At 41.8% G+C, this 18313-nt stretch overlaps 2 protein-coding genes across 3 annotated transcripts in view; both read right to left on the reverse strand.

The window, feature by feature from the left end:
* Window positions 1-2013: 2013 nt before the first annotated feature.
* lrguk (leucine-rich repeats and guanylate kinase domain containing) lies at window positions 2014-14486 on the reverse strand (the record flags this gene model as incomplete). Its single annotated transcript, XM_083999401.1, has 20 exons — window positions 2014-2228; window positions 2542-2660; window positions 3909-3977; window positions 4387-4475; window positions 4790-4953; window positions 5354-5470; window positions 6196-6397; window positions 6486-6599; window positions 8363-8459; window positions 9604-9726; window positions 10241-10347; window positions 10446-10532; window positions 10808-10888; window positions 11308-11451; window positions 12559-12683; window positions 12848-12929; window positions 13218-13318; window positions 13470-13551; window positions 13716-13817; window positions 14358-14486. The coding sequence occupies 20 exons, from the start codon at window positions 14484-14486 to the stop codon at window positions 2014-2016; spliced, it is 2349 nt and encodes a 782-aa protein (XP_083855527.1).
* Window positions 14487-15665: 1179 nt separating this feature from the next.
* exoc4 (exocyst complex component 4) overlaps window positions 15666-18313 on the reverse strand; it is a 113105-nt gene continuing 110457 nt past the window's right edge. For both annotated transcript variants that reach the window (XM_083999114.1, XM_083999113.1), the window contains exon 20: window positions 15666-17720. In XM_083999114.1, coding sequence (XP_083855240.1) covers window positions 17483-17720 — 238 coding nt within the window. In that variant the 3' untranslated portion in view covers window positions 15666-17482. The remainder of the gene's footprint in view (window positions 17721-18313) is intronic.

The raw sequence follows: 18313 nt of genomic DNA on the forward strand, positions 1-18313 counted from the left end.
AATGTGCGTCTGCATATCTATGCTGTAACAACAACAATGTCCTGCAGACATAAATCTCAGATGCAAGCAACTCTTTTGTTTCTCCCAGAAACTGCCTCCTTCTCTCTGTAGTGAAAAGTGTCGCTGTCTTCAGGAGTTATGTCTAGATGAAAGTGTGTGACATGTTTATTTTTCAGTAGCTGGTGAAGTGAGGGGAGACAAGTGGTTCAGTAGACAGAGTGGTGCATAATACACACAAAAACACACACACTATGCTGTTTCAAGTTTTGGTTGTTGCTGTTGTGGACAATGTTTTGAAGAGGGTTCATGATGCAGAGACTCCAGCAGAGAGAAACACTTACAAATATCTACCTTTACCTCTGCCAGATGAAAAGTCTTTGCATGCGTTACCTCACAAGCAGAAAGCCCCAAAATAATGAACTATGAATGTCACTACATACATTTTTTATCTAGAGCACCTGTGAGCTAATATGCTGCAGTAGCTTCTGTAGTTAGGTTTACATGCAGTAAAAACTTAACTACATGCGGTAAACCTGAATACAGATAAGCACAAAGATGGACAGGTTGGAACAGATGCTGTGAAAAAGAGATTGACAATCAAAGACAAAGGGTAAATATGATTACACATCCAAAACGACAAGAAGCAAAGTTCTTTTCTTCTAATTTCAATGTAATATCTCTGCATCTCTTTAAATTGAAGGCTTGAGGACTGCACATAGCTCCAATCAATCTAATTCACACTCCAAATACGGCGTGTTGGTAGATGGGGAGCTATAGAAAGGATTGAAGACTGTGGTGTAAGTAGGTTAGACCCCAGGGGCCCTAAAGACACTGTCTGGTTTCAAACTGCAAAAGAATTATGACAGGGTTGCAACATCTGCTGCCTGAAAGACAAGACAGTGATGGATGGCCAGGTGTGTTTTGTGTGTGTGTGTCGCAGTGTTGCACACACAGACACACACACGTACAGTCCAGGAGACAGATCATGCATACTGTATGTGCACAGTCACACACGCCCACGAGCAGACTGTGCTGAGGCACCGGTTAAATAAGCAATGCACACATTTGTGACAGATGGCAATTTCAATTTACTATGAACCCACCCAATGAACGGTGTTTGCCAAACATACGGATGCACATGCGTGGTTGTGCACAACACACACACAAAAATACACACACATGCACAAAGTGACAAAAACAGGCAAACTTTGTGATGGCTCACTGTTTAATACCTGTCAACAACTTCCATATGAATGCATTTCCAGTTGAATAAATAATCCCATCAGAGGAGATAGAGATTAATGATGTATTTATCATCCAATGACAAGAGCTCTATGCTACACATAAAGGATCACTATATACATGTCAATGACAAAGTCTGTTTGATGAGATTACTGAACAGTAGGAAGCATAATACCACTTCAGTGCCAGGAAAACGAAGGCTACATTCACAGAACATGACGTGAACCACATACTTTGTTGACATGAACTTTCCCAAGATGAAAGATACTGTACTTCCTAGAGCCATGAATCTGTACATATTAATGTAAAAAGACAGAAAGACCAGTTTTCATCAACACACTACTTAACATACTTGTCAGTCCTAGTGTGAGCAAGAATCATAATGTTATGTCAACACTGTGTACCTTAAGGCCTATAAACCAGTAACCCTACGAGGAGGAATAGCATAACTATGCCTGTAATTATACTGTAGTTACCTTATGCATCATTACAGGCATCACTTATCATGTATTCAGTATATAGCAAGTGCAAAAGCTCCTGACATGTTGTGGCACGAGAGACGGAGCACAGGAAAAGACAAGTGCTGACAGTGAAACCTAATCTCAAGTATCACCTGGGTGTAACACGTCAGTGTTTGTGTACTAATGTGTGGTTTTGTGGTTCACTGTCAATTTCATTTCATTTTCTTCCAGTGTACAAATTTTATTCTTACAAAAAGCTGTTCAATATTTACAACTTTCTTAGATGTCAGATACCCCAAAAACCTAAAAGCTATTGCTCCGTGTTTGCATCACCCCCCTCTGTGACTGCTGCATTTGGGCCAGGTCTTGGAGAAGGAGCCGGGCTGGGGGCTGCGGGAGTCTTGCGTCCAGCGGGGATCGGTGGCAGGATGGGTTTGATGTTGGATCCAGGACGTCTATCAGAAGACGGGGACACGACTGCAGCTAGTCCGTCTGTGTCTGGATGGGAGACATCATGGTTTTGGTCTGAGGAGGAAAGGATTTCTTTAATATAGGACAGGAAACACTGCAACAAATCTTTAGAACCTCACAGTCAGCTCCATTATCTGCACCATTTTGGGGATTTACAGCGTTTCTTATGAATGACTAGTACACATGAAAAATTCAAAACTTAAAAAGATTTTAGTGTTAAGCATAAGCATTAAACTTTTTTTCCTTGTGTCCTTTTACAGATCAAAAATCTTCCCTCTCTTTGATTTCATACATATACACACATATTATATATATCAATGCAGAATTGCCATAAATGATAAAAAGCAAACAAACAAGCAATAATAACCTCTGAGTGTTTCCAAGGCCTGTCCCAGGACAGAGATATCTAATGGTTCCACTATGCCAGACAAGGCCCCAGCTGAACTGGGAAGAGACAGTGCGGAGCTGGCGCGAGACTCATCCGAGCTGCTTGTCAAAAGAGGACAAAGAAGAGGATGAAGGGAGAGATAAACCACATATACAAAGTGGAGCAAAAAAGAGGGATGAAGAGAGAAAAGGGAGGAAGACTTTGACACGATGAGAGGTGTAACGCTGTCCAGGTAAATGTTGACATGATGGTACAAACCAGACCGGGAGATACAGTAATGACAGAGCATTTTGCGTGAATGCCACAATATCAGTTTTGTTTTTATAATTCGGTTATGATCATTGGTGCTCGATATAAAAACTGTTCATTTTGATTTTTTTTTCTCAACAACAACACACATAAGACTACACAAAGGTCCCATCACACAAACAGGATCTTATGTGATGAGATAGAGGCACGCAAGTAAAGACACATTCCTGTTGAGTAGACAGGTGTCTGGAATCCTCTAGAGAAATACTGAAGTGCTGAGTAATGCTACAGTAACTGTAAACACTGGGGGCATGTATCGCTCAAACTGCGTTGACAGAACTTGAAGATTTCTAACAAGTTTAGTGAAACTCGCCCTCTCCGAACATGATCCCACAGGCAACAAATTAATTTGAGTGAATGCTCACAGTATCTCCGCGTGTATCTTCAATGTCTCCTTTTGAGGGAAAGCACTGGAGTAAAGTGTTGCTAATTTGTGCAGGCGAGAGAAATCTGTGTGCTGCTGCATGCACCACACACCCACATGACCACATACATTATGTCCATGTAAAACTAATTCAATATACTGTATATTTGTGCAGAAAGCCTGTTTTACTGAGTGGAAGTGTACAGCAAAAGATGGAAAATCTGAAAGCTTGGGTTGGCGTCTTTTTGCGTAGGCAAGTGTGTGTCCTGTGCAGGTGTGTAGGATGTGTGCTCAAATGTGTTCCCCCATGGCGTGTACCAGTAAAAGGCACTAAAAGTGAACATATGTTGGAAAAATGCTACCACGAAGCAGTTTTCTGCTTCTACATTTTCAGCATGAGATTATGTATTATAGAAACCACAAGACTTCCACTGGATTCTCAGCCCTCATCATAAATCAAAAAAGCTATTATTACGGATTTAGAAACCATGTAGTATGTGAAATCTCACACAGCTTTGAAGTTCATCTATATGCATCTGTTTTTCTTGTACAGTGACATCTGGCTTTAAATGTGAATTTTAACTGCATTGGGTTGAATGTATGAGCACCTGCAAGGTGTAAAGGGTATATACATCACACATTTGTGTTTGTGTGTATGTGTATGTGTTCTTACCTGCTGTCCTCACTAAAATGTGTCCCAGGATCATGATGCTGCTGTAATGATGGTGCTGTTTGAGGAGAGCTGTGATAAACAAAAAAATAAGACTAAATTCAATAATTCTTCTTCAGCAGTATAAATCATAGGGAAAAGCAATTTCACACACATTAAAACACAGTCCGCTGGAATAAAATATGCAATCATTCACTCTTGTTTTCATGCATATTCGGCGTAGCTCGGAGAGGTAAGAGGTACATTTTAGGACAACTGAGTGGAGAGCAGGACTAAATGAGCCCATCATATTAAAAAACGGTTAGATTCAAATTATTTGGGCACCTGCCACTTCACCCTCAAGGTCAAACACTAACCCAAAACAAACCATCAAAACGCAGTTAGGACAAGTGCTGCAATTAAACCAATTTGGCCCAACTCAGAGTGCCCACTCGAAATTAAGCACTGGAGTGCAGTGAAGTGCGCGCTACTTATACTGAACCTTTTGAAGAGCTGGCTGTAGACCCCTGGACTCTTCCCCACTATAGCCTCTCTCACCAGCTGCTCACGCCTCCTGATGGAAGCTAGCTCCTGCAGAGAGGAGAGGAAGAGAGGAAGAAGTTTAGATGAAGTGGAAGGTGAGATGAAGGAGAGACAAACAAAGATTGCAGATGAGGAAGAGGAGAGAAAAGTTGATGTGGAGGGTGATTGAAAAAGGGGTGGAAAATAGGAAGCAGGAGTGATGATAGACAGCAGCAGGATGAGGAGGAAAAGGAAAGGCAGCATCCTGTCAGAGGACTGCAGATTATTTTTTCCATAAACTCGATAAAGTCTAGATGTCTGTTTAGCATTCAGTTACTGGCTTCATTACCAATACATTTTTCATCAGGCATGTTGTAACTCACAGTGAGACTCTTTTCAGGGCTGAGCTCTGCCTGGATCTTGGTGAAATAGTTTCTGTAGGATGGATCTGAGGGGTCTAGAGCTGTGGCAGAGTGGGACGCGAGTGTCCCTGATCCTGACCTCGATGGAGGTGAAGGTGGCTTCTCTTCTGGCTCATGACTTGAGGCTGAGAGAGAGACGGATATTATACTATATCAGAATCAATACAGTGTGTGTAGGATGGTTTGCACAACATACCACCATATGCAACTTGTAGTCACCCTAATAATTATAAGTCACACACCAGTTACTTTGAGGGACACATTAAAACTGCTCAAGTAAAATAACTCCAGAAATGTCACTTAGTAAGTTTTTCAGACTTCATAAAGCTTCTCAGAGCCAAAGGATACATAGTACAACTGTTCCCATGGGCTGAATTATACTTCTTATGACTAGTAAATTGATTTTGACATGAAAAATTGATGGTGTAAAAACACTGGAAATGCTCCTGACTGTATTTTACATCCTGAGCCTTTAGGATCTGAGTGTCCTGATGCTTTAAGTGTAAGAAACAAACACAAACACACCTGTGGAGATGTTGTTAGGTGATGCTCTGTTGCTGTGGGCTTCTCCTTCCTGCTCCTCTAGCAACAGGTACTCCCTCACCACTTGCTTCAGTGTCTGGAAGGCTTCTTCCCAGTCATCTGCTCACACACGCAGCAAAAACACACCCCCAAGAGACAAAAAAAGAAGAAGAAAAGTGCTCGTGAACGGAGCCAATGTATCTCCCATCAACAGTAATGACTCAGAGATATGGGAACGATGACCTTAGTGTAATGAGGTGCGAGCGAGCAGTGCATAAAAGTGATGAGTGTCCCGCACTCCCTGTATGTTGATCTCATTAATAGAACAGCTAACATGTCTGAGTGCTTTCATGAGGGAATGATAAACACAGCTATTCTGCGCCTACATGCCCTTAATACAAGTGGTAATTGGATTGAAAGTGTAGTGTATGGATTTTACTGAGGTGTGTTAATTTATCTAAGGCTGTACATGTGACGCCTGGGTGAGGCAGGGTATCTTTAGCTTTGCAACACTTCGATGACAAAGAGCAATCAGAGCAAGACCTCCCAATTCTTTTCTTACAAACATGACATCAGAGGGTTGAACGTGGGTAAAGAAAATGTCTCTCCCCTGGGTATCAATTAAGTGCTTCCGTAGCTTAGAGTTGATGTTTGTTATATATGAATTGTAAATATTTATACCACTGTACTGCAATTAAACATTAATTAAATGATTAGCAAAATGAATCAAATTAGCTACTGGGGAATATTAAATTACCGTTAACGTCCTCTGAAATGTAGATGAGTGAATACACTTAATGTTCGTAGTAACAATAATTCAGTGACAAAGTGCTTCCTCGCCGTACCACAGGGGATGACGTTATCGAAGAACCCCGGCCGCTGTCTGTTGGTGTTCGCGTACAGCTCTATGCGTGACACCGCCATGTCAATCTGTGCCTCCGTGTACAGACCGCGGCTTTGTAGGTGGCCCGTGTACTTCTCCACTTGGGTGGGGATGAGCAGGATGTAGCGAGGCTCGAAGTAGCTGTTCTTCAGACTGAACACACCCTGCGGGGGGAGAGACGAGCTCTTTGCTTTTCTGGAACAAAGCAGGTTCGATATTCTTTTCATCGTGAGTTTTTACATAATGCATTACCTCCAGCTCCATGTGCACACAGCAGGCCAGTCCTTCTCTAGCCACGTCCTCTATGGCGTCTCTGGTCAGACCGTAGCTGTGACCCCCATAATGCATGGTCTGGATAAACTTACCCTGAGAGGGGAGGGGAGGGGGGGGGGTTCCAGTTATGAGGGGAAAAGAATGAAAGAAGATTTTAGTGCACCTCTTTATTGCCCCACCACTCATCCATAATGATGAATAGACCAGTTATGAGGCTCCTTTATCAGCTAAAGAGGACATAATACCAGGCCCACATACACAACTCCAGCGTGCTTCATCAAGATTAACTACCTGACGTCGTTAGCCCACCTGTGAACTGAACTTTCAACCTCGTGGTCAGGTCAAAAATCCCCCTTTTTTGTTACTTCTCATACATGACCTCTGGCCTTTCCTGTGCTGACCTCTGGGGCAGTTTTCTTAAACAGCGTAGTATATGGCTCTCAGCAAGCTTAGGAACAAGTCCAAGAATTCTTGGTGTTTCGTTTGTGTAAGTTTAAGTCAGTACAGATGTATTAATAAAACTTAAACTATTTGTTATGATTCCAAAATGTTTTCTTGTTTGAAATCTATTACAGCAATTTAGCTGTTGTTTGTGCAAATGTCAGTTTTGAGTAGGTTTTTAAAGTACTGATTTGTCTTTTATTGTTTTACCGAAGCCTATTTTTACTCCACTGCTGTGGTTCGCTACAATTAAAATCACAGCTACTGGAGAGCACACAGACTTTGTAAAAAGTCAACACAGAAAATTGGCCTGTCAATTAAATGGCCACATGTGGAGCCAGTAAACAGTGTGCTAACAGGAGACTGGTAATTTCACTTGTCAAAGTTTTACCCCAGTAAAAATAGTTTCAAGACTCCAAACTGCTTACATTATGAAAGATCACTTTGAGTAAAAAAAATAATACAATATAAAATACAGTGTGTCACAGTTAATGAGTTTCCCCTACACTCTTTTTATATAGAGTTTGTATAAGATACCCTGTGCCTTCTAAGGAGAAAGTCACATATTTGTTTGTGTGCTTTAACCTTTCTAAGTAGATCATTAAAAAGGCACAATTACAAATCTGATCCTTGTGATTCCATCTTACCAAATAGTAGCTATTCAGATGTAATTACACAGCAGGCTTCATTTTGTTTACAACACAATAAAGACTATAATAAGTTCTCGGAGCGGCTGATTGGGGTTAATTTTGTTTAACAACAGCCCCCTAGAAGTGGGTTCAAGAGGTCATGATTGCGTAGTTACTGATGAATAAATCTGAGGGGGAACGGTTTGAAGAAGAGCAGCGGGACAGCTGACACATGAAAGGTGAGAGCATGAAGAAGAAGGGGAGGACAGGAAGGCAATAAATGGAGTAGCTTGCAGCAGAAAAATGGAGAGTGAGAGTGAAAGATGGACAAAGAGGGAGGGGCAGGCTGTCAACTTAACCTGATCCACTTCCTCTGCTGAAGTAGACAAAAGGCATCAATACCAGCCCGGTCCTTGCTGTGAAAATGACTTTGTGACCCCGACCTCTATCCATCATCCCCCGCCACTCTTACATAACAGGTTGCTTGACAGGAGGGATGAGATCAAAAGCAAATGTGTCCAAACCCCGGGAGACATTTTTCTAAAGCCCCTTTCAAATAAATGTAACATTTTCAAATCAGCCACCTAACGTAAAATCAGTTCACCCAGGAAAATCTTACTATCTCATCTACCCAGATCATTATGGGGACTGAGTGAAGAAACCTGCTGAAGAGTTGTTGCATTTAATTATATTTTGGGCATGTGTAAATACACTATTCTGTGTGCTGTGCATAAGATTATTTTGAGTGCAAAACTCAAAATAACCTGCTATGTCAGGTGAACAAACCATATGAATCAAGCTCTGAAAGTCTTCCTCACTGACAAAATGGTAATCGACTCCATTCTCCTCTCCAAAGTATGGCCCCCTTGTGGTGTGACAGGTTCTGTGGAAATACACACAGGCAGGAAAACACTCAGGACTCAGGCTTTGCCATACCCAGACATATAATTTACGAGCTCTTAGTATGTGCGAATCCTAGATCTGCAACCACTAAAGAGGACCAGAGAGGGGCAAAAATTCAGGACAAGACCCCTGGGTTTCTGGAATGCTCCAGACAGTAAAGCCAACCCACCAGCTGAAAACCAGGGATATGTCATTTCCTTAAGACAGAGATTGGACTCACTTGTGTTTCACCCCTGCATTTAAAGGGTGAGTTTAGATTTGACTGTATCTGATACACACTACATGACATTGGCAGGTTCTTTTTCTTAACTTGTGCAAAGCCTCACAATATAAGCACTCCATAAATAACATGTTAGTATCATTATTACTGTTGAGTTGAGTTTTTGGTTGGTTTAATCATTTCCCCTCTCCATGTTGGCCATGAAGTGATCCTCTTGTGCAGGGACTACATAATATCAAATGAGGGACAAAACCTGCACTCCTTATTCCATTCAAGATATTATTCTGAAGGTTAGCATGCATGAACTAAAATCAAACTTTAACAGTCTAAGTTTTAATACAGACTAGGTAATAATGTGGGTGTTTTAGTGTGAAATTCTCTTTTTCGTGTATCAGTGAAAGTGTTTCCCTGCTGATGTGTGGTGGAGGGATAAGTTCTGTTATTTACAGTGCTGGGATACAGCACTAACTGTACAAATATGAATACTTGTTTTGGCTACTTCTAAAGCTGCGGAAATCCAAATATGAGCTCTGGCTACACTTAATGATGCAAAGTGGCAGAAAATGAGGATTGTGAATTTTGTCCTCCATTGCTGACTGTATTATTGTGCAACAAAGAAATCACAAAAAGAAAAGGAGAGATGATTATAGAAAACAATAATTCTCAATGTATATATGGAATAATATGAGTAATAAATTGACTGAATTAAAATTGAATTAAATCCAGACCAATCCTTTAATGTTTATTTCATCATGTAATATGTAAATGATATATTTGCTTACATTAACTGTTACCATTAGCAGCTTACCTTGCATATCACTGTGTGACTTGTCCTGTTAACCAAACCATGTACTGACAATGTCTGGACGTGTGATCATGTGTGTGTAAATACTCAGGGACTGACCCGTATGCAAAGTATTCACTTAACTCCTGACACAGTCTGTGGGCCAGCTCTCTCTTCCCACAGCCCTGAGGACCTGTCAGCACCAGCATTGGATAGGGAGAGTCTGCATTGGGCAAAGTACTGCTTGAAGACAGACACACACACAAACTCAAACTCAGTTACCTGCCTTGGCAAAGGTAAACATGGCTTACTGTAACTAGAATAAACCATGAAGTCAGAGCACAAACTTCTGTGTTCTTTAAAGCCACACCTTCAGTCAATACAAACAGGAATCTTGTGGGCAGTATTGGATGTGCTCTTTCTCAAAGCACGGAGGAGAATGTTAAATTGACTCTAGCTGCAGCATTTTATTTGCTGATGATGGATGTTTTCAAAAAAGTGCTGATGCGTGAACTCATTTTTTTTTCTTTTAGAGAGTAGATAATATGAGCAATACAGGAACACTGCAGATAAAATCCTGCTGAATCCTGATTGAAAACAACTTTTGTGATGGTTGATTTTACAAGATATGTACGATTACGACTAATCATCATGATCGTATTTAAACCTTCACATTCAGGACGCACTTCCAAAATACTGCTTAGGGCTTAAATATCTTATCTGCTTGTGATAATATTGTTCAATTATTTGTACCAACCTGTCATAGAGCATCTGGGGCTGCATCAGCTGATACAGTAGGTGGGTCATGTGATTTCTGGCTGCCACCACATCCATAGGAGGATCATATTTGTTCACTGATGACACCTGGGATTTAGAGTTAATGACCATTATCTTAAACTAGTCTACAAACAAGAAATTTACACATATGAACCTGTTACAGTGGTTATGATGTGTATTCATACCTTCTCTTCAGCACTGACTTTCTCTTGGTCCAGCACCGTAAGATGTTGAAGGAGAAAAACAACTGACAGTCTGTAGTCCTGTTGCTCCTACCAGTCACATTCACATGGTACATATTACACAAAAACATATGGTGGAGCTGAAAGCATGTTCATTTTCTGTGATGTATCATCAAACTGAATACACCCAACAGAGGTTACCTGGGTAAAATACCACCAACTTTAAGAGGCAATACACAGATGGAAGTCATCACAGAAGTTCAAACGCAGACAGGCGGGTACTGAATGCATGACAGTGGATGCAGGAAAGTAAAGTTGACCCCTGCCATGCATAGGACTGCACTCATGGTAGTAGTTTGTGTTACCTGCACAGGGTTTCCCAGAAGATTGAGGTCCCTCAATAGGAGAAGATCATGAATGTGCTTGCACTCCTGAATTTCAGTAATCTGAGAAAAAAAAAAAAAAAAAAGGTAAAGTTAATTTGTAGTTATTGACTTTGGAAACTGGCTGAGGCTGCAAGTTCATTCATCAACTTGTTTACAAAGACTATTATGGTGTCATTACAGCTCTCTAATTGGGCTTGTTTTACTTTTGTGTGTTTTTGGAGCTCCAGCTTGAAATGTCCTCAAAGAACCCTGAATATCTACCTTCTCACACACTGTGACAAATTATGTGCTAATATGAATGCATTTTTTATTTCAATTCTCCAGAATGAAAACTGAAAATTCCATCTATGATGCTTTGCTTTCAATTCATAGTATGTTTCAGTACATTTATGTTGTAAATTTTTTTTTTTTTTTTTTTTTTGTGAATTCATATCCTGCCAGATTTAGTCTAAGCTGCTGTATTTCAAAAGGTTCAGTACCAGGTTTTTCTCCAGGTTGATGGAGCCCAGTAGGTGGAGGTTCTGGAGACCAGACAGACTGGTGATGCGGTTAAGAGACAAGTCAAGAACCTGCAGACTCCTCTGATTCTCAAACCCCTCAATCCTCTCCAGCTGGTTGCCCCTCTGGATGGACAGAGAAGAGGACAAATAGAAGGCAAGTACATGATATTCATGCATATTTTTTGCATACATAAACCACTTCATATCCCACCAATACATTTTTAAGGATGTGTGATGGTTGCTCAGCATGGTGCCTGAACTTTGTTTCCCCTCAGTACTGAGTTGAGTGGCAGGCCTGCCTCTCTCTGCTAAATCCTGATAGGTGAGGACTGACAGCCAAACAGCTGGCGAGGTGCTAGCGCAGCACGCTAACCAACTAAAGGACCAGACGTGGGATCTCCTCCCTTGTCAGGGTCCCCAGACTGATTCTCACTAAAGTTGTTATCTATCTGGCCACACCTCGCCCTGCTCTTGCCAAGTATGTTGCCTGGCAGAGGGATGCTGTCAGTGGGGTTGGGTGACTGTGCTGGTCCCTTGAAGCTCTGGGTCGGTGTTGTGATGAGCCGGGAAACAGGCTGGCTGACAGGGCCGTGCTGTTTAGGGAGGCAGCGTGTGAGGAAACGGGGTCAGGGATGGGATTAGATGGATGCTGGATGGACAAGGTACGTGTGAGTGTGTATGTGTGTGTGTGAGAGTCTGTGTGTGTGTGTCTGTGTCCTGAACTTGGTCCAGGCTCACTCAAACACCAGCAGCTGGTCCCAAAGCAAAGCTGCAGACAGGGGCAGACACAGCCAGACCGATGGCTGCTGACAATGAGGAAACACTGATAAAGGACAGACAGAACATGCATGTGCACACAAAAAGAGGGAGGGAGAGGGAGAGGGAGAGAGAGAGGGAGGGAGAGAGAGAGAGAGAGAGATAGGCCTGCTGTTGGACCATATGTTGATTCTTGAACGGGGGGCCAGGGTTTTACTGAATGTGAAAATGGATCCAAAAAACAGAGACATAAAGAAAAGACAGAGGGGACAGAAAAGAAAGATGAACAGGATCAGGTGAATTTGGGTGCACATGGGGTACAATACACACAACAAGGAAGTACAACTCAAGCAGTGTTTGTGTGCAGTTCACAACAGAGGGAAACAACCTCCTGAAAATGATGCCATGAAAAATCAAATGCCATTTCTGTACCTACTGCACGTATGAACCTCTATGTGTGAGAGAGGAACCTACAAGGCAGAGATGTGTGAGTGGCAGCTTGTCCAAGCCACCGATCCTTGAGATCTTGTTGTTTGCCAGGCTGAGATGAGTGAGCTTACAGCATTGCTCAAGACCAGTGATTTCCCTGAAGCTGTTGTCTGAGACATGGCGATATTAAGAATAAAACAGGAGAAAATACAGGTGAATAGCATGTGTTTGATAACAGACATTTTGGCATGTGTAGCCAAAGTACAATAGAGGCTAAGCTGATGAGTGTGCAACATAAGTGAATGTAGAGTAAAGGTTGCTTTTTTGAGGATACAGTCCAGATCCAGCTTAGTAAGAGATGAATAGGCTGATAAATCCTTCATTTTTGTCAGACGATTATGGGAGAAATTGACCTCCTGGAAAAAACAAAACAAAACAAAACAAAACAGCACATGATTAACAAAAGTCTTTAGTGCAGTACATCTCACTTTCTTTGGCTAAATCCAGAGATTGTGTTAAAGAATTTTCAATTCAGTAAAGTTCACTGTCATTCAAGGGCAGTTAATGCTTTGTAAGCATATTCAAAGTGACTACAGATGGGCTATGGAAATCTAGGCCCATCTTGGGGGAATAAGACGAGAGAGTGAAGCCCAAGCCACCAATCAAATGTTGTCTTATCCTGTCAGCTCAAGGTCCTGTGTTACCTTTAGGTTCTTGGGTGGCTGGAATCCAAAGAAGTTGGAAATTTCATTGTGAGAAGCATCCAAGATGACGAGGTAGGGCATGTTGTTCACACAGGATAAATCTAGCAGGTAGAAAAGTTGGAGTAACCATTAAAAAGCATACAGAGAATCTAAAGGACATTCACTGTAAATAAATCAGGTCTTAACTACATCGTATTATATCATTTTGCAAAAGGCTTATAAAAGACTATAATAGGAACAGAGAGACAATACCTTTAATTTTGTTGTGTGGCAGCTCCAACTTTTGAAGATGGACATATTTGCACAAAACAGAGATGTCACTGAGACTGTGACTCTATGGTAAGAGACAAATATAAATCAAAATTAGTCTAGAAATAAACTGCAAAGAGACACAATGAGAATGTAAATAGACTACATGTTGGTAAATGAAACAGTTAACACACTTGTAAGCCACATAATGCTATTTATGACTACTGTCTGTGCAGGGATGTGTCTTACAGGCAGAGACAGCTGATGGTAGGAGTGCTGCAGTCCAGTGCCAATACGTCCAAGGTGGGTTACACAGCTGGAAACCAGCTCAGCTGTTAAAACGCCGTGCTTCTGTAGACATAAACGTAAAACATACTATTTTATTAGGACAGTGGAGCTAGCACAGGGAGGCTTTGCAGCATTTGCATAGCATAGCATAGCACAAGGGCACTATAAGCATCATCTATAGAGCTTATAGCTTCCTGCAGCTAAAAGCACACGTACACATATTCATGCAGGACACACACACACAGACACATTACTTAAAGAGGCACAACACTAATTGATGGTAATGCCGCTATTACAAAATGCAAATAATCAACCATTTGACCTTGCTGTGTTGTTTTAATTCCTCAGACCTCTTGAATAAGGTTACCTGCTTTACCTGTTGCATAATGGAACAAATATGGAGGTTTATTCAAACTGCTTCACTAATATGCAGCCTGTTTAAAGAAACGGATAAAAAGTTTGGTAACGTTACAGCGACATTTTAGCTTGTATATTTTGCCAAGTTGAAAATAAAACATGGAAGAGACTGAAAGTAAAAAGTTTTTTAAGATGAGACACGAAGCTTACAAAGTTTTACCGGCTGAGATCTCCCACTCTGCTTACCTCCATGTCTCTGCTCTCTTCTAGCTCACCGCAGCTGGGAGCCTCTGCTGCGGGAGCCTCAGTGAGGGTCCCCGGGGGACAGCAGCTAGGCGACGGTGGGGAAAACTGTGGAGCCGCTGTTTCCTTCATTATATCACGATGACAACTCGGCGACGAGGGACTAAACACTGACTGACAAGCAAAGTCGGAACTTCATGATGGGGAAAAAATGTCTAAAGTAACGGCGTTTCATCTAGCTAACAAGCAGACTTCCACTGTCTTCCAGCGTCCTCTGATGTCGCTTAGCAACAAAAGCGAGGTGAATGGGATTGTGGGTGGTGTAGTTTTTCTGTGAGCACCTCGATATTTTACTTGAACTTCTCGGGTATTTTAATGAAATGGTTACATTTGCCAGGCAGGAACGTGAAAAATGTACAAATCTAGATCTTGGCATGGCAAGTGGGTCTTTAAAGACTTACTTCAGAGAATCAGGGGGTTATAAATAGGTCCAGGTTTTGTCATACAACGTTGCAGTGTGTTTGAACGGCGGCAGCAGGCTAATCACCATGGTGTACAACACCTGTGTAATTTAATGTTGTTTAGCTACCAGCAGCATGTGTCCTCCTCCTCATCCCTAATTCTGCACCATAGGACACATGGGTAATACTATTAACAGCTCACATTGACACTTGCATTTTTCCTTTACATCCTCAAAAGTAACAAAACACGCAAAACCTGAGCAACACAGTTGGAGCAGCTTGAAAAAGTTCAAATCAAGCTGTGATCATTTCTAACTTGTTTCCATTTCCAAGAGCAGATGGATAATAAGAAGTTTGCAAAAAACCAACATTTTAAAATAAAAGTGTTTACCCTTCTGTGCATATATTCGGATTGTGCTTTAGGCCACAACCGTGCTTGGAAAAGACTGCAGGCGTGGACTTATGTGTATGCACAACCACACAGGCCCGCAGATGGTATGTTGTCTGTGTTTATTTTTCCCACTCCAGTATGCCACACTCAAACACGTCATGCTTCAAACCATGTCACATAACACATCACACCTGTCAGGTAAAGTACATCCTCAAGTGTTGGTTTTGGATCGTCCTCATTCATATGATGCATGGCGGGCACATCTCGACTATCATGCAGCACAACAGTGATGGACTGTGCTGTCATGTGTGGCAGAGGGTTATTGTGTGCATGAGGTACTGTCAGATGTACTTCCCCCACTGGAAAATATGACTGTTTTGCAATAAGACAAGGAAAAAAACACAGTGTACAAAATACACAAGACAAGATTGGGATTTGATGGTTTATTTATTCAGTATATTAGTGTATGCATTGGCAGATCCTGTGTGCTTAATTTAGGGTAGACAAACATTTCAGAGCATTTATGAGATGACACGCAACAATCAGATGAACAAGAAAGATGTTTCAACTTGTTCAAGACAGATTTCATACATTCTGAGCTTAAACAAAAAAAATCACTAACATAGAATAAATGTGCAAAATAAAGGTACATTAGAAAGAAGACACAAATAGAACCTTTATTGCATTTACCATAACTCACTCTTGAATAAAAAGCATGGGCTGCAGGAGTGGTTCTCGCACTACAAATATAGAGTATGGCCAGTACATACGTAAGCCTTCTGGACATTTGTGGCATGTGTGTGGTAATAGCATAATAGTATCTGTGTGTGACATGACACACTCGGTTAACATTGTATTAAAGTTCCCCATGTATAACATTACAGTGAATGTACTGCAGTGAATGGCTGAATGAGCAGATTTTAGATTTCACAGTGGCGTAGTGGCAGACAAACCCCTCAGCAGCTCCACTGTTGTTTTCCCATCAATCCCAGCCGATGTGTCATTATGATGGATTGCTTTGTGGGCTTCGGGGCCCACTGTATTGACAAGGCTCCCATTCCCCTCTCCTCCTCTCGTTAAGTACTTCTCTCCCAAGTTAATGAACTAAAAACAAGGAGGGGAATGATTTGTGATGGTCTCTGGAGTTCATGTGTTTAGTTCACTTTAAAAGACAAAATCAAGATTAAAAATTGCATCGCTTCATTTCATAGAACTCGTATGACTGATGAAATGTATTCCCGCACACATGCCTTGATGCAAAAAAAAATGTGCAAGTCATTTCACTGTGGTGTGTTGGACTTGAAATATTACATCTGAAAACGAACCTTGTTCCAGTTTAACAAAGGGATGAATTTGTAATCAGCCGAAACATCATCATTACTGGATCCGTCTCTTATGTCCTCTTTGCAAAAAAACTGTGAAGTGTCTAACAACTTTCCACAGTAGCCGCAAAAGTTTACTGCACAAGCCATGAGAAAAAAAAACAGACAGATAAACAGATTTTTAACAGCCACAGATATGATACGATTCTCAGCGAGGGAATTCTTTGGGGACCAACCCAAATTGGCAGCAGGCGGAAGATGTGGCCTCATTCAGACAGTCTAATCTGGCATCTGTTATTGCAGACAGAATCAGTGGGCCCATGGGGCTGCCAGGAGAGGAGAGATAGAGGTGTAATTGAGAGCAGCAGTTTAGATCTAATAGGAAAATGAGATGAGATTGGACCTAAGTTCGGGTGAGTGTCCAAGACAATCGCCTTTTATCAGGAGTTGGAGTCGTGGCGAGTGGGGGGCTGTTAAAGTCGAGTCCTACAGCATTTGGGTCTTTTAAAAAGTGGAAATTGACAATATAGGTTACCTTATGGCATCGATACGGAGGGAAACTAGACTTCCCAAGTTTCTATTTGTGTTGGTTGTCACCTCACTTCCCAATTAGAGTGAGTCACTGCTACACAGACCCACTGTATTCATTATAATAGAGTTTGAAAGAGGTTTATTTGTGTCAGCCCTCTACTACAGTGTGTTTCATCAGGCAAGATGACACTTATTCCATCAGTGGAGTTCACACAAATTAGGATCTAGGTCTAAAGAAAATATGTAAGTGTTTTCCAAGCAAATATCTTCGGTCCTGTACGGTTTTCTCCGTTATTCTCCATGTGTTTGTGCTCAAAAAGGCTCAAGGATTGAAGAAAACCATATAGAACACTATAATTTGATTGGAAATGCACTGTTATGTTGCAGCTCACCACCACCTCTTCTAAACCCTGTCCTGACCTGTTACACCGTAGTGATCTTCTTGTCCTTGGTGGCCTGCTTGATGGCGGCTTGTTCACAGATGATCTCCTTCAGCCGCTGCAGCCGGATGTTTTGGGTGCTCAGGTCCCCGACGCCCGTCTGGCTGCGATGCAGTAAGGACAGGGCGTTGATGTACTCCAGCTCCGTGTAGCGGACGCCCTGGTCCACCACCAGGTTCAGGAGCTCGTCTGCAGTGTTGTACAGCATCTCATAGTACTGCCTGCATGAAGAGAGGGAGAAAATGACAAGAGGTTACGCACGAGGACACGACCAGAGAGAAAGGATAGAAAACAGAGGAGGAAGAAAGAGAGAGAGAAGTTGATATTTCTCCGTTTTGCATTTTTCCGGTGCATAATGAAAACAAGGCACAACAACAAAGGGAAACACAAAAGTCAAACTAACTGCTGTTGCTGTCAAGCTCAATTTTCTTAAAAAGGACTTCAAGGACCTCGGCCTGCTGCTGCCGGGCGCCGTCGGCAGAGGGAAAACACTCGCTGGCTATAAACCACTGAGACCGGCTTAATGAGAAACTGTTGACAGGGCCCAAAGAGGGAAGAGGTGTGTGAAATTAAGAGGTCTTTAACAAGGACCTAATGCCACAATGGGCCATTTGACAAAGACCGTGAAGTACATACTGATAGAGCAGCGGCACAAAAGGGAGAGTGAGCGTTGTTGGACTACACACACTTCCTCCTGCTGACTAACACCTCAGATGTACAGTAAAGGTCGGATATGTCTGACTGAGGTGAGGGGATTAGATTTTCATAAAACCTGCCCCTCCTGTGTTTAACTCATTGGCATTAACTCACTGAG

Source organism: Trachurus trachurus, assembly GCF_905171665.1.
Source record: "Trachurus trachurus genome assembly, chromosome: 23".
Classification (NCBI taxonomy): Eukaryota; Metazoa; Chordata; class Actinopteri; order Carangiformes; family Carangidae; genus Trachurus; species Trachurus trachurus.